The sequence below is a fragment of the Pituophis catenifer genome, unplaced genomic scaffold (assembly GCF_029215685.1).
Source record: "Pituophis catenifer annectens isolate HBS135680 unplaced genomic scaffold, rPitCat1.0.hap2 SCAF_6, whole genome shotgun sequence".
NCBI classification, from domain to species: Eukaryota; Metazoa; Chordata; class Lepidosauria; order Squamata; family Colubridae; genus Pituophis; species Pituophis catenifer.
This window is the reverse complement of record NW_027256886.1, coordinates 55,582,655-55,599,853: the sequence shown is the minus strand read 5'-3', so window position 1 is coordinate 55,599,853 and position 17,199 is coordinate 55,582,655. Positions and strand designations below refer to the sequence as shown.

The 17,199-nt window shown below is 36.9% G+C and overlaps 1 protein-coding gene across 5 annotated transcripts in view; it reads left to right on the top strand.

The window, feature by feature from the left end:
* The window catches only part of ATE1 (arginyltransferase 1), a 63,577-nt gene that overhangs the window by 23,228 nt on the left and 23,150 nt on the right, over positions 1–17,199 (top strand). For all 5 annotated transcript variants that reach the window (XM_070946547.1, XM_070946545.1, XM_070946544.1 and 2 more), the window contains 3 exons: positions 434–466; positions 8,426–8,607; positions 15,754–15,853. In XM_070946547.1, coding sequence (XP_070802648.1) covers positions 434–466; positions 8,426–8,607; positions 15,754–15,853 — 315 coding nt within the window. The remainder of the gene's footprint in view (positions 1–433; positions 467–8,425; positions 8,608–15,753; positions 15,854–17,199) is intronic.

The window sequence follows — 17,199 nt, the reverse complement described above, 5'->3', positions numbered from 1 at the left end:
ACTTGAATGCTTTTAGATGCATTTGTTAAAGTAAAAAAATAAAACATAATCTAGTTCATTATACATGAATCACACAGGCAGGCAACATAGTAACAGTTATAGATTTTCAAGAGCTAAATTTACAAAAATATTTATTTATATATTTGCCTATCTCAACAAGTAACTCTTCCTATTAATATTAAGACATGAACTGTCTCTATTATTGCTATTCTCTGTATTGATACAAGACTTGAAATAAATTGTTGATTTATTCCATCAGTTCACAGTTAATAATAGAAAATCACTAAGCATTAAGATACTCTTTTCAATAATATTGTATAATAATGCATTGCAAATAATATTAACTTATTTTACTCTATTTGTGTGTTTCATTGTTTCATGTTGATCTGACACTTCTGGTGATCTGAACTTCTGATAAATACATCAAATACAGTTTACGCGATTTCTCTGTGATTCACCACTTGAGGTATGAAATTACCTTTAACACTACATCTTTGTATTATTTAAATACAACATATAGTTTCTTTTCAGTATCTAAAGTTTGCTACTATATTTATAATAGAGAAAATGAAATGTTCTCAGTTCCACTAATTTAGCATTGAATTAATTTTGTTATTGTTGATTTAATTCTTTGAGTTTCACTAGAAAAGGATTGATAAGTTTTATATTTTTGTTTATTTTATGAATACATTACTTAAAATTGAAGTGCACATTCTTTAGCTTGATATTTCTGTCTATCTGTAAACAGTTGATGAGCTTTTTGGTACTTAATAGATCTTCATATACGAAGATCTATTAAGCAGCATGTTTTAACGAAAATATTTATATTTATTTATATAATTTATATGTCATCCATCTTAGTGCCAAACAACTCTGGACAGCTTACAAATACAGGCTAGTGATATGTTAATCTCACTTCAAAGTTAAGCAACATTTGGGTTTTTTTGTCCGATATGTGATATACGTGATTACTAGGAACTGTAAACAGAATTCTATGGCATGTGCAAGTGAGGGAATGTCAAAATGAATATCCCGGCTCAGCTGGGATTGTCAGAGGCTTTTCAAAGCATTTTTTTCTGCAACCTCTTAGCTGAAGAGGTGGTAAAACAAATGCTTTGAAAAGTCTCTGACGATCCCAGCTGAGTTGCCTCATCATCAGAGAGGCTTTTCAAAGCATTTTTTAAAAAGTCTCTCTGACGATCTCACCTGAGTTGCCTGATCGGCAGAAGCTTTTCAAAGCTTTTTTTTAAAAAAAAAAAAAAAGTTGGCCACGCCCACCCAGTCACATTACCCCCACCGCCACCAAACCACACCAACAGAACCGATAGTAGCAAATTTTACATTTCACCCCTGGTTCGGAGACTGAACACACAAGGCACAGAGGCCAAAAACACGAGGCACGGAAGCAGCGATGGTCTGTGGCAATTCCTGCAGCCTGGAACAGCTGATTGGGGGAATTCCAGGAAGCTGATCCACCCGTCAATCAACTGCTTGTGTTGAATCAGGCTACAATAATGTGCAGCCTGATTCAGGCTGATCTGGCAGCTGACCTGGCTGTTCACTATTTGCTGCAAGGACGTGTCAGAGTTTGCAGCAGCAATCACATCCAGAAAGCACATGCAAGTAACTAATTCATCAGGATTCAATAACTTCTCTTTATATATAATATAACCCATGAAGTAAATATACAATACCAAAAGCAGGTTTTCCAATGTGGTAATAAATACAAGCAAAACACAAGCAGAGGAGAGGAGTTTTAGTTTTAGTTTTAGTTTCAGAGCTCAGCACAATATGCAGCTTTAGTACAGAATAGATAAACAGTCTCCTTGTTGCTCACACAGCAAATACTGTTTCCAAATAGCCCTCATTGGCTGACTTAGTTGCTACGCCTATTCATTGACTCACCTTGGTTACCATGTCTTCCAAGTCATGAACTCTCTCACACACTGACAAGCCACTAGCCAGATGAATACCGATGGATGCTTGTAGGCAGAGGCAGAATCTTTTTTTCTTATTTTCCTCCCCAAAAATTAAGGTTATACTCCGAAAAATACGGTAATACAAATATAGAAAGTGCTCTGGGACTTTAGAATTCAAACAGATAAGCCTAGATATTGGACATTGCAATAGTTGGAGACTGTAGAAGAGAAGAGAAAGAACTGGAGAAAATCACAAAATACGAAGATCTACAAATTTAAGTAGAATAACAGTGGCAAAATAAAGCAAAAAGAGTAGGCACCATGGATGCAATCCGAAACATAAGGAGCATCATTGGCATTGACAAAATCACCATCAGTTAATTGGAAAAAAGAGCTTTATTTGGAACAGCTTACATCCTGGGACAATACTTTTACACCCTCAAACCACAACATCTGCCTATCCCAGGTCTTTGACACACACACACACACACACACACACGCACGCACGCACGCACACACACACACGCACACACACACACACACACACACATACATACAGAGTATTTGGCTTCCTGTTCAAGTTTAGTCTCTCTGATCTCTATAATTAACCCTAACATGGGTTCAGTTGATGGCTGATCTTTTGCTGATCTTTTGCTGATGTTTTCTTAGCTACCTAACATTCCTATACAACCATAAGTGGCTAATTTAAAGTTTGGGAATAAATTGAGCTTCTTAAAGCCTCAAGACCTTTACTTATTTTTTCAGATAAAACTGAATAGGTTATATCGGTTAATGACCGCAAATGAATTGAGCTGAGTAGCAATTTAATCCATCCCAGGATTCATTGCTATGGAATAAATGGTACAGATGGCTATATGTGATAAATGATAGTGGAATGAATTTACAAGGCAAAGCAAAATGAGAATTCTTAGGGCTGTGGTGAGATTTCTTGTGGACACACACACACACACACACACACACACTCTCACACATGTATTAGTAGGAAAAGTAGCTTATATTTATAAAAAGGGAACACTTAGGGGTTTCATTGTATCTACATATTACAGTGATTTAGCTCTCAACTGTTTATAAGAATATATACATATATTCAGATGGCACAGTCTTTGTATTACTTTATTGGGAATAATCTTTGGGAGCAGAAATGGAATGTAATTTTGCAGATGACCTTCAGGATCTGTCTTTGAAGTCTTTGGAACCATAGTTGCCTGCCATGTTTTGGTAGAAATTCAAAAACATGTACAGAGGTATTTATGGAAAGAGGGGTTCAATATGCTGTTTGCATCTATGTGATCAAAGCTCTACCCATTTTATACATGTATCAAGAAATATGCAAAAAAGAGGAAATGGAGGAAATGCAGTCACAGCTGCCATTTTGACTTTCTCAATCCCCCTATGCCGGTCTCTGCCAAAATTTTATTTATTTATTTCCATTTGAATGCTTCTGATTCCAACCAACTCTGGGCAGTTCACAACAATAAACACATAAAAAAGAATATAGAATATTAGCCAAAAAAAGTGTAAAAATTACACAAAATAATAGCAATCTAGCAACTAAGTAAAACATACCTAAAACATCACAATGTCTGATCCAGCCTAGCTCAATGACTGGATAAACAGCTACATTAGTAAGGCTTTCCAGAATATCATTACAATGGGAGTTGAGAAGATAATGGGGGACCTCCTTCCAGAGGGTCACATCATAAAAAAAAAAAAAAAGATTTCCCCAAATCCTTAAAATCTTGGGTTAGCCATTCTTCATTATCACTCTACTAACTGAAGTATCTGAACAGCCAAAAATACCAAAGTGCAATTCTCTAGGCATTAAAAGGCTGTCTGGATCTGCTTCGGGGGCAAGTTGTGGACTCTGTTTAAAAAGCATTGTAACTGTTTTTATAATGTTGTGACCAAAATACTTGGAGGCATATACACAGCAAAGAATAAAGAATAAATAAGGAATACATTTTGTTCTGTTTTGCAAAAGATAAATCTGAAATTCACAAAGCCTAAAAGAATCTTATGCTTGAGCACTTTTCTTTTTTTTAAAACACAAATATATAAATCAAAGAAAGCTAACAGTTTCAACATTGTTTTTTGCTTCTTAAAAACAGAGAGCCCAGCCTGGAGAGTTAAAGCTAGCTTAAGGCCAAGGTTCCTGATGACTTAATATCTAGTGGTTAAAATAACTTTTTTTCAGACTTTAAAGAGTTAACTACCACATGAGTATAATGAAATTGTCAAGTTACAGTAATTGCACCAGTAATTTGAGATTTTGCATTTTGAATGAAGCCATGTGTGAAGAGTTTGTTGTTTTCCTTTGCTGGATCTACCCTTACCTTTTTTTTTTACATTTCTCCAAGCTATGAACGCTAGTCAGAATCATTAGACTTAATAGGAAAAAAGTTTTTATCACTCATCAAGTAAAACAGCAGATCCCCATTATTTTTCTTCTTTTGTATAGCTGTATGCTTGCTTGTTTATACTTTGCTCTATGTGTGTTTTTAACTTATGAATCTTGAATTAAATTTTGTGTGGCACTGCTTGCATATGTTTCTGATTAGATGACTAAATAAAAAAGGGTTGCATATTCAAGGCCATAAAACCTTTTGAACAAACTACATATGCCAGTTAAAAAGAGTACATCTCCCTCTTTTTCAGTATAATACATGTACGCATATTCCCCAAAATAAAAGCAGATTTGAAGACTTTGGGAGGTACAGTGTCAAAATATTAATTTGAGCCTCCTTTATATACATCCTATTTTCTTACTGCATTCCCTGTTAGGATTATTGTTTTTAGTTGTCAGTAACCCAGAAGCCTTTGGGACATTGTGGGGAAATCCAAAATAAAAATAATCATTGGAATTATATTTCAACAGATTAGTTTTCTTACCTTTAATGGAATATATTGACTTGTGATCATTTTACATTATGACATTCAGGGTAGTGTCACATACTGTAGCATTGTTTGTCATGTACAATTGTACCAATTATGTGTTTATGGGACAGGAAAATTCCAAAGTGTTAATTAACTGAAGGGTATTTTTACTGTCCTCCTTTCTTCAATTTAATTGAAAGCTGGTCAAAAATTGTTTTAAACAAATGCATATTACCTTCTTAACAATTATCAAGTGGCCAATATAATGCTATGTATTGTAGCCTTGGAAGTAAGCTCTTCAGCATTTCTTAGAGCTTGCATCCAAGATTTAGTTAAGACAGGCTAGAGTTTCACCGTCTGATAGAGATGTAAGCAGACTTTAATAGGAGACCAAAGGACGATAATATCAAAAGAAAGACAGAAGCCTTCTAAGATTAGTGGAGGAAAGGAAAGTGTTGGGAGGATTGAGGACAGTGGCTTGGTAAAATATGTTTATATCAGTGACTAAGTATGGAAGAAAGGGGCTGAAATGATTGTATATACTGTGCTGAATCAGTTGACAGTTGCTGAAGGAAGGAGAAAAAGCTACTTGGTTGTGGGTAAGCTGTTGGAATATATTGCACTGGAAACACATAACAGCTTTGCTCAACATCCCTGTCCAGATTTTATTTTATATGAAACCTCAAATCAGAATGTTCCAAGTTTTAGTTTCCACCAAATTGGCAGACTGAATGGTTGCTCTAGGTTCTGAAACAAACAATTTTCACAAGTCTTAAAAGTTATAGAAAGGCAGATTTCAGTTGAATGTTAAAGGAAACTTTTTAATGTTAAAAACAGTTGGACAACAGAACCAATTCCCAAGAAAAAGTGGTGAGGTCACCAATAGTTGGATACATTCAAATAAATACTGACCACCCATTTGTTGGACATTCCTTAATTTGGACCATTTTGTTAAGTATGGAGTTAGATTCCATGAGTTGGATTCAATAGCCTAACTGCCTTTAGTAACTCGGTTGGATTACTGCAATGCCCTCTACATGGTGCTGCCCTTGGGGTGCACCCGGAGGCTCCAGCTGGTCCAGAATGCGGCCGCGCGGGTTGTTACAGGAGCTTCCCGCTACTCCCGTGTAACACCTCTCCTGCGCGAGCTGCACTGGCTGCCAGTGGCCCTCTGGATCCGCTTCAAGGTGCTGGTACTTACCTATAAAGCCCTTCATGGCATGGGCCCAGGATACTTGCAGGACCATCTCCTACTGGCCTCCCACTGCCCAGTGCGCTTACATAGGACTGCCCTCCTCTGGGTGCCGTCGTCCAGACAATGTCGACCGGCGGCCCCCAGGATGAGGGCGTTCTCTGTGGCCACACCGACCTTCTGGAATGGGTTACCCACCAGACTCCGGATGGCCCCTGACCTCTGCACTTTCCGCGCTGAGCTGAAGACATGGCTTTTTCAACGAATTCCCTGATCTGCCGCGGGGTTTTTAATTGTCTGGGGATTTTAAATTGACTAATTTTAGTATTTGGATTGTTGTGTTGTTTTTATTTTGTGAGCTGCCCCAAGTCCTACGGGAGAAGGGCAGCATATAAATTTGAAAAATAAATAAATAAATAAATAAATAAATAAATAAATAAATAAATAAATAAATAAATAATCAGATATAATTCAAATTGTAAAGATATTGCCTGATTTAATAAGTAAGGAATTTTTCGGTAGAATAGTATCTTAAGTGTAATTGGATTTTTAAAAGAATGGCTTGCTGATGATTCTTAAAGGCTCTCTAAAGACAGTGACTCTCTGCAATAAGTAATAGTGGAGGGATAGAGGAATTCAAAGGAGAACTTGAATTTTTTTATTCTCATTGTGTCTTAGTTGGAGGTCTGCAAGAAGCAAGAATCTGGAGAAAAGGATTTCATATGTTTGTGCCTAAAAATCCCCAGGGGAACTGGAACTAGTACAGTTGTCAGGGTTCATTTAGTCATGTGAGGGATCATTTATTTCTTTTATGTGCTGTTGGCTCAGTGGTGGCTGTTTTTTTTTTAATCTGTTCCAATTCTGCAATTCTTACCTCTTTGTTTCCTCAGACTACTTACAGATTTCTGAGTGCTAGCTTTGGGGCAGATCTCAACCTTATGGAACTTGTTACAACCAAATTCTCTCCAATCCTTATTTTGTTACCTTTTATTTTTAAAAAAGCATCATTTTTCTACTCTAGTAATGGGCACTATATCTAGCACTGTATAATCCAAGACAATTTAGATCTGGTAACCCTGGTTAAAATTGGAGCCGTCTATTTAAAAGTTTATTCTGATGGAAGAGAGATATGTTATTCTGATACACCCAGCTTCTAGGTAAAGGGGCATCTCTTCATATGACAACAGTGGTAGTAGGATAACTGTCTAAGTGAAGAAGAGCCACATTCAGATACCCCAGACTAGAGGGCGGTGAGTGTGATTCCCAGGAGTTGGCTGATGGCTTAGTAGAGGCATCCCTGCAACTGGTTTAATTGGCATAATAAACTAAAAGATTATTGTGAACACATTTTCCTGGATTGCAAGCTGCTTTGGAATAAACACATATTTTCCTGGAATGCATTTTTAAGGAGGAGCCAGTAGGTACAACAAGTATGTCCATATATCCCCTGAAGTATGGTTTCTGAAAAACTTCTGATCATTATTTGGTGATGAAGCTAAGAAAATTCAAATTATTTGAATATACTTGCTGGATTAATTAAATCCAATTAATTAAATGAGCATACTGATTTTTCAACATTGGTCCAATCACAGTACACTCAAAACAATTTAGATAAGCGTAATTATAATATAAATAGGATTTACAATGTTAGATTCATCAAGTTCATTTAAGCCAGGGGTGTCAAACTCCAGGCCCGTGAGCCAATCATCCCATGGGATGCTTAAATCTGGCCCGTGGGGCCAGCCTGGAAATAGTAAAGGACCGGCCAGTGGAGCCTCTGGCAGTCAAAATGGAGCGGGGGGGGGGAACGTGTGCGACTCCCCCGTGCTCCCTTTTTGGCCTGGGCGGCCTCCTGCAGCACTCTGCCGGTCAAAACGCAGGAGGCCGTCTGCTGCAGGAGGCTGTCCAGGCTGAAAATCGGGTACGGGGGGGGGCATTTTTGTTGGCAGGGTGCTGCAGGAGACATTCATTCCATCTCCCCCCTGGCCGGCCCATGAAGAACTACAGTGCTGATTTGGCCCTCAAAGAAATCCAGTTTGACAGCCCTGATTTAAGCCATTAAACCCAACCTTAATACATTTGTGAGATAAACTTATTAACTGCAGATGATTATTCAAGGTGATTGCCTTGAATGTTAATTTTTTAAAACAAACAAGAAGTAGCAAAAAAAGGGTCAGAAATTGATTCACATACTGCACTACTACTGCAGGTTTTTGTGAAAGAACTCACTATAGCCTTTATTATTGATTAGGAGTCTTTTTCTCAATATGTATTTATGTGTTTTTCAAAATATTTGCCTTTTTAAGTATCATTGTTTTCTTGTCTGATAAAACTTTTTTCCCCCTACTTGCTAACACCAATTTTAAAAAGTCGTACTGAATAAAAACAAGATCCGTCTATCATGATCTTAATTTCCTAGGCTGAACATTTACCAAATGGTCCAGATTGTGGCTATGGTTCTTTCCACCAGCAATATTGGCTTGAGGGAAAACTACTTGCTGTTGGTGTAATTGACATTCTTCCGAAGTGTGTATCCTCCGTGTATCTCTACTATGATCCTGATTTTTCTTCTCTGTCTTTGGGTGTCTACTCTGCTTTAAGGTAAGGACATATGTACAAGACACTTGTCATATTTTTGCACTTAAAAGTATTCAAGTCTAATCTAATGATATTTCTAATGCAGATAGTCTTCATTTTATGACCACAATCAGCAAATCAATTGCTAAGTGATGTAGTCGCAAAGTGGAAAAATCACGTCCTAGTGACTGTGCTTACAGATTTATTTCAGTTTTCCTTTGTTTTAGAGTGACAGAAGGATACAATCTCAGGCAGCTGAATGAGCCTAAATGGCAGGGAAGGTTTCTTGAATTCAACTAAGAGCAAACTGGGTAAAAGGGCACATGTTATAACACTTTTTCCCTACTCCCCTAGCCTTTGGAATGCTCATCCAGCACTGGGAAAATTAGAGAGCAAGGGGGAAAAATAATGTTTGTATTTACTTTTATTGGACAGGAAAGGATTACAAGAGAGTAAGCAGGGCATAGTGTAAAGTGAGGAATACACATTAAGAGGAATGTGCTGGTCCTGTTTGTTTGCTTAGTCCAGGGGTGTCAAACTCAAGGGCCAGATCCGGCCCATGCGGGGCTTAGATCTGGCCCGCACGCAGTCTCCCGAGCTCCGTTTTCGCTGGCAGAGGGTTGCAGGAGGCTGTCACAGCTGAAAATGGAGCTCGGGAGCCTGTTTTTGCTCGTAGAGCACTTGGGCCACCACGGGCGCCCCCGACACAAGTGACATTGAGCTGGCTATAACCACCCTGGCCACGCCCACCCAGGTCAAACACAACCCTGATGTGGCCCTCCATGAAATCAAGTTTGATCCCCCCAGCCTAGTGGGTTTTGGGCTTCAAACCCTGAGTCTCTTAGAAGGAAAACAAAAAGCAAAGTTGTGAAACTGATTAAACTCTTTTCAGTTACAGGCAGCAGTTGCCAGTGGACTAATCAGGTTCATGAACTTGTTAATTTGGACTTCACACATTTTAGAAATCTGGAGCTTTGGAAAAAATCACTCAGAAGAGATCACTTGTTTAGGCAAGCTCTCCACTCTGTGGGAGGAGAGAGGCCAGTTAGAGAACACATGAGTGTTATGGTGAAAACATGACTGAGATGCAGTTTCCTGCAGGCTTCCCACAACCAAAACATAACATAAATCAGGGAGGCCCCAACAGGGTGTGAGAGAGGTGTGGCATGAATGGGTGTTTGTGCTCCAAAGGGGTCATGAAAGGTGTGCAGGACAGGGGGGTTACAGAAGAAGAGCAAGACACAGAGGTTGGAAAAGGTACAAGGAGGTTGCGAAAAGCACAAGTTGGGGGAAGAGCATGAAGAAGCAAGAGAGGGTTGGGGAAGGTACGTACAAGTCACAGAGGTTGCAAAGGAGCTGTGATGAAAGCCAGGAAAGTGTGAAGATGTGTAAGTGGCCAGTTTGCATAAGCATAAAAAGGCTGGGGGAGCCTTACCCCGGTGAATCAATCAATCCCTTTTCTATTTGTATATGATATTGACACATATACAAAAGGGTAAGACTTTGATTTCTATAGTTGTGCCTATCATCTTAATTTTCCTGACCAGCTTTCTTCCACAGATGCAGAAGGGCTTTTTCCCCCTTCTTTGAAAGATGCTCTTCTGTTTCTTTCAGTTTCTCATTAAAAAAAAATCAGATGTGTTCATCTATATAGATAACACTACAGGTTGATACAACAAATTATGAAGTATTTGGTGATATTTAGGCAGACAATCAATAAATCAATAAATGTCAGTTGCAATATCAAGTTCATTTAATGTAGCTAATAGCTGTTAACAGTTGCAATACTTTTTTCCCCTAATGGAAAGAATGTATTATTTGCTGATAAGCAATATTTGGAGTATCTGATGTCTCTCTGTGTTTAATAATAAGCTATAAAGTTTAGCTAAGCTCAGTGTGCTTTTATGTCTAAGTTACTTAAGAAGTCAGCTTGTTAAACCATCAATATATAAGGGTGAATTCATTTGAGGATTAGTAATTCTTATGTAGAATTGCACACATAAACTAATTGAAGTTGCTAGGATTAACAAACTCTTAGGAAGCAAAGAAGGCATTGGATACATACAAGTTGTTACCAGCTTTATTCCATGATTTTTGAATGAGCCTTAATTCTACATTGGCATTGTTGTTATTTTTTGCTAAGGATTTAAAGAATGCTATATAAAAATATCAGTAAACTTTTAAAGATTAATATGGTCTGTCAAAGATTGATTGGCAGTTCTTGACTAAATTGATCAGTAATCAAATAAGTAGTCAATTTGGATCTTACTTCCTGCTATATGCTTAGTTTTAAAGTCACTTGTGCCTCTGAGAATGCATCTGTTTATTTTCTTTTTCTAGGGACAAGTGTATAGAAGTTGATGTGGGCTAAATGAATTGTTTATTTTCTGAACAGTGTTCTTGGAAACAGAAATGACACTATTTCCATTTGCAGGAATACATGAAAGCTTATAACCTTAACATATTTGATCCAAGGGAAATTATTTTACCTCCTGCAGAACCATCTCACAGATTTTCACTGTTACTGTTTTCCTTTGATGCAACTGTTGAACTCAGTAAAGATCTACCAAAGTTTCCCAACCAGACCCACATCTTTGTATAATATTGGATATGATAATAGTAGCCTTCCTTGTACTGCTGTGTTCAATCACTACATTGAAGATGTTTTACTAGTGAAGAACAACATAGCCTCTTCACAATGTTATAACAGAGTTAGAGGCCATGTAATTAGGTATAAAACTTCTCTAATCCAATCTATATATGGTAGCACTAAGAAAGAGCTAGTTCTTTGTAAGATGCTGTATTTAATGGGCCTTTTGTTTGATCAAGCTCACTTTCATTATATCTCACTCCAGGCCATTATAGTTAACTGTGGCTTCATGTGGCTTTCTGCTCCTGTGCTTGCTATTTAATAGCTTGAAAACATGATCTGATTTATAATGGCATTGAATTTAAGAGTTATTTTTCAATACAGGAAAACAGGGCAAAAGAAATAGTAAACTAGATTAACTAGTTTTGTGGCACTCTGAAATGTCATTAGACTTTATACATTACTTTGTGGGCAATGAGAAATGAATTGGAAATAATTTGTCTTTGGGAAACAATAATTAAGGTTATTTTCTGTAACAATTTGATTGACTCACACAAAGAACTATGATATTGTTTACAATATACCAGTCAGATTTTTTTATTAAAATCATCTAACTGCTTAAATTTCAGTGTTTGAATATTGCTAAGGAGAATTAGAATGATTATGCCTTATAGTTTGGGTTCATTCCAGGGATGAAATCTAAAAATTTTTGCTACCGGTTCTGTGGGCGTGGCTTAATTAATGGGTGGGGCTTGGTGGTAAGGTGACTGGGAGGGCGTGGCTTGTTGGTCAGGTGGGCGTGGCCAAGTCAATGTCACTTCTTTGCCCTTTTTTAACCTACAAAACACAACACAACTGGCTCACCCACAATATAAAAGCAGATGTGCTAGACCGAAAATGGCCCCTGCAACAAGCAAGAACCCCACACAGCCACAAAAAGCCCAAAAAAACAACTTTCACACTTTACACACACACAATACAACACAACACAGCTGGCTCACCCACAATATAAAAGCAGCTGTGCTAGACCCAAAATGGCCCCTGCAACATGTAGGAACCTCACACAGCCACAAAAAGCCCAAAAAACCAACTTTCACACTTTACACACACAAAAAAATTCCACATACAACCTTGTGAAATTTTGTGTATTTGTGTAGTTAGAGTGAAACACTACAGAAACACACTAAATCTCAGAAAGCTGCACAAATATTATTTTATTTTAATTTATTTTTATTTTTATATAAAAGCAGCTAAATTTAAAACTTCCTAAACTTTAAATGGCTAGGTCTAAAAAAAGAAGAACTAAAAGAAACCCCAATTAACTATTTTTTTAAAGCTCTCAAAGGGGAAAAAAACTTACCCAATAGAACAGGGGTCGCCAACCTTGGCAACTTTAAGACTTGTAGACTTCAACTCCCAGAATTCCTCCACTTGCTTTGCTTTGCTGGCTGAGGAATTCTGGGAGTTGAACTCCACAGCTTCCTGCCTGCTTGATTGCAGGCAGGGAGATTCAGTTGCTTGCTGATGCAATGGATTGCAGGGATTACAGCAAGACGTTGCGACCAGCAGCTAAGGTAACCAAGCTGAGGAGGGGGGGAAGGATTTTTGCTACCGATTAGCAGGTAACTCAGCTGGGATTGTCAGAGCTTGGCTCGTCAGAGCCATTTAAAAGAAAAAAAAAGGCTCTGATGATCGCGCGGCTCAGCTGGGCATGGGGGGCAGGGGCAGGGATTTTTGCTACTGGTTCTCCGATCTGCCTACCGCCATCGCTACCTACTTGCCCGAGCCGGTATGAACAGGGAGCATTTCACCCCTGGTTCATTCCCATTTCTGAGTGTTGCTGGCAATAAAATCTGTAATAAATAGTAATATTGATATGATAGCTATTGATTTCTTACATTTGAATACTATAAGAAGTTGTAAATAGTACAATAACTCAGGTTGCATAGTTAAAAGCTATTATGTGAATTTGATGTGTAACATTCAGAATATATGTGAAACATTTACTTATTCCTTGCTGTGAATTTTAGTTTGGGTCTTGGACTGAATTTATGCCAAATCTGTATGTAAATTTCTCTTAATTTTAAACATGAAGCAAAATAGTTTATTACTGAAGAACAATGATCTACAACAGATTAGATATCTATATCTTCTAATTTAAGTAGTCAGTTGGAATCGGTATGAAAAATCCACTTTTTTCTATTCTTTGTATCTAATAAACATAGGTGTGGAAGGGAAATACTTGCTTTTTTTTTTTTTTTTTTTTGTACAGAATTGCTAAGACCCTCAGGATAAAAAGCTAGAGAGCCTGCTCTCCTTTCTATGTATCCCTCTGGGACCTTATGTATTAGTCCTGCCTTTTCTTTGGGAATGTGGTTGGTAGTTCCTGCTACCACTTAAATTTAAGGTGGCTTCACCTTATGTCCATCCTGTAATCTTAATGGGTAAAAAAATTAAGGTTCTCATACACAATGCTGTCTCTTAAGGAGATTAAAAATTCAAAATCAGATAATGTCAATGTATCTGCTTCTGACTGTGTAGCATCAAACCTCTTTTAAAAACCTCCAGAATTACTCCCCCCCTTTGGACTTTAATAATAAAAATTTAAATATTCAGTGGAGAGGAAGATAAATTACAGAGTTTAGCAGATCACAGTATATAGCAGCTCAGAAATTACAGTGGAGACAAGAGAAGAGCAGGCGGTAGAGAGCTGATCTGCTACAGATGAAGAGCTAGTTTACCTGGAATATTATAGATCAGAAGAAGAGAGTTCAGAACGTTACAAGAAGATTCTGAGAAAAAAAATTATATCTTCTTACATCATATTACCTATAATATGGATAAAATTGAAATTATATATTCCTTAATGTATATAGAGAATTTAAATATAAAGAGACTTACATAATGTTGAAAACAGAAATAAAAAAACCTAGCAAAAATCCTGGTTTTGTATGTTAGACTTTCTGAACAATGATCTTTTCCTTTAGGGTTCTTGGACTTCTCCAGCTTCTTGGAGGTTCCATACTTTTCTCAGAAGATCTAATATTGAAAACCTCTGTTTCTTATTCAACCTCTTTCCAGAATTTTCTCTTTTGTTTTAAACATATCAAGGGTTTTTTTTCCCTCCAGCAGAGGGTGAGGCTAGATAATCTGAGTCTGTCTGTGATAAAGAACTATATTTCATGGGAATATGGTTGAGCCTTCGATCTTATATTCAGGAACATTTATAACACCCCTATAAAATGTTTATCATCTTGCCAGCTGATTCTTATTTCCATTAGGAGATACCACTTATATCAACTTACTTTCATAATCGCTTCAGTTCTCCATTTCTTTATAGTGCCTGTATGAAGATGTTAGATTCTTAACCCTTATGTTTGTTGGAACAATTTAGATGAAGGTTAGAAAGCTAAATGGCTTTCTAGTACAAAGAGGACAGAATTTGGTAATTTGTTCTGGTCTGCCAGCGACCTGCGGAACTGGCAGCAGAGTCAGACAGTGAGGAGGCTGGGGAGGAACATGGGCCAGTCCTGGAGTCTGGGGAAGGATTGGACGAGGGCTCTGCGTCGAAGGCAGAGAAAAGGCCATCTGGGATGTACATGCTGCCTCCGGAGCCTCCAGAGTCGGACCTCAGCGAGGCACTGTTCCGAGTGCATGCATGCGCAGAGCTGCCAGAAGGCAAGAACAGTTAAGACAAAAGGGACGACTTGGGAGTAGGGCTTGGAGATGATTGGCCCCTCCCATAAGACATAAAGGAGGAGCAAAGGCACATGAGCCTTTGCAGGAAGCAATGTTGTTAATTCTGTTCAGTTTAAAGTCTGAAGCTCTGGATTCTGGACTCCGTGTGGCTTTGCCAATTAGGTCTTTGGCAGCGTGTTAAGGGAGATAAAAGTGACTGATTATCAGCCTTATCCCGAAGGACTCTTTACAATTATTTGGGACTCATCTGTGAATGAACAGAATTCACAGCTGTTGCAATAAAAGAAGTTTTTGGGACTAATGTGTTTTACTGACTCAGGAAGTCAGAACACAATTGTCCATCTTTTGTCCTTTTAAGCAGAATAAAAGCAGCTCTCTGCAAGTGACTAATGTAATTGGCAAAACTGCAGAATGGCCTCCAGGTTGAATAAGAAAAAAAGGAAATACTGCACATTTTTCATCAAATAAAAGGATGAAAAATAAGTTAATACAGACAATAGTAAATTATTAAATTATTTAAATCTTATTGAATACAAGGATTGGGTTAAACATCCATAGTTTTATGAATAAAAGTAACTTTTATTGATATTTTATTTTTTAAACTTTCAAAAGTTTCCTGTTAATTACTTCACATTTAAGTTTCATATTAACATCTTGCCAGGACAACATGCAAAATTGTTTTGTTTTGTTTTTAAAGTAAAATATTTGGGATTTTTAATGTAGAATCCCTTACTTAAATGTAATAAGTTCTTAACAGAAAGAAAAAAATTAGGTCATTTTATTTTATTATATGTAAGTTTATTGTAGATTTATTTGTATTTCTGAACACAGCCTGGTATTATATTTTGATACATTTATTAAAATGTATTTTTATTTTACAGGGAAATAGCTTTTACCAGGCAACTTCATGAAAAGGCCTCTGATCTAAGTTATTATTACATGGGATTTTATATTTATTCATGTCCTAAAATGCGATACAAGGTAAGATACAATTTTAATTATTAGAATTCAGCCTGATATTTGATTTTTCAATACAATTAGGACAGATTTGTATATTCTCAATCTTTCCTGCTTTGCTTGGTCAAAAAGAGAGAACTACTGTCTACCTAGTTATCTATAAATTGGCTCGTGCTGGATAAATGGAGAATAAAGACTTTATGTTTCCCAAATAGTTGTCCCATGCCACCTATCAAACTTTTCTTTTTTTTACATGAGGGAATTTTCAAAACAGATCATAATAATGGATAAGGATATCCTATTCAAATGAAAAAGAAAAAGAAATCATGAACACCATATATATTCAGCATACTTAAAATAATTATTTGGATTCTGGATTTGATAGGTCTTCAGCCTAATCTAACAGGGACATGTTTTTATAAGTAACATTTGAATGTTGAATAAAGTAAGGATGGCAATTACATTATTTTATTAGTGTAGACTCTCTTTTCTTTCACAGATCCTAGGGTTAATGTCCTTTGAGAGCTCTTTGGTTTGGCTAAAAAACCCACATCCTTTTAGTGTTAACTGAGCTTTTCTTCAGTTGCTAAAATACAGTGCTGTTTAAAAATGGGTTAGCATCTGCTGAGCAAGACAGAATATTGCCCTGACAAAATGGATTTAAGTGGCTCTCTATTCTTTCCATCTACAAATATATTTTTATGTAATTGTTGTAAAGATCTGATGACCCAGTTTTTGGCAAATATTGTTAGTTGGAATACAGTCTTCCTAGTTTTGATTTCCATGAGTCTACTGAAATTATTAAAACTAATAAAATGTTGGTGAGGTATTGAAACATAGTGTATATTAGTTAAGTCCAAGGGATTTCTGTTGGATTCCCTACTCTGCAGGAAGATGCTTTTAGTAGATTAAACTATTTATCTAACTAGGTCCACATTGCCTACTCTGTTCTTTAATTCACATATTCATAAATACTCTTCCCAAAATTTTTTAAAACATATTTATGACATACCGTGCTAGTTCTCAATCTAATTCAGGAATACAAATTTTTCTTTAGTGTCCTTTTCTCCTCTAAGTTTTACTTTGTTAATACAATTCAATAGATTCAAAGTATTTTATAAAACATAAATTACTTTCTTGTCCTTTCGAAAAACAAATTTTGGGAATATAAATATCTTGTATTAATAGAAATAATCCATAGCTCTGTAATAGAGAAGTAGGCAGATAACAGCACCAAGTAACTTACACTTTTGTTTATTTACTTAGAATAGTTATAAAGCATCTTTTGAAAATTAAAAGCAATTTTGAGGTCTTTAAATTGGATCTCTGGACAATGACAGCACAGCATAACACCGACCAGACTAGATTTT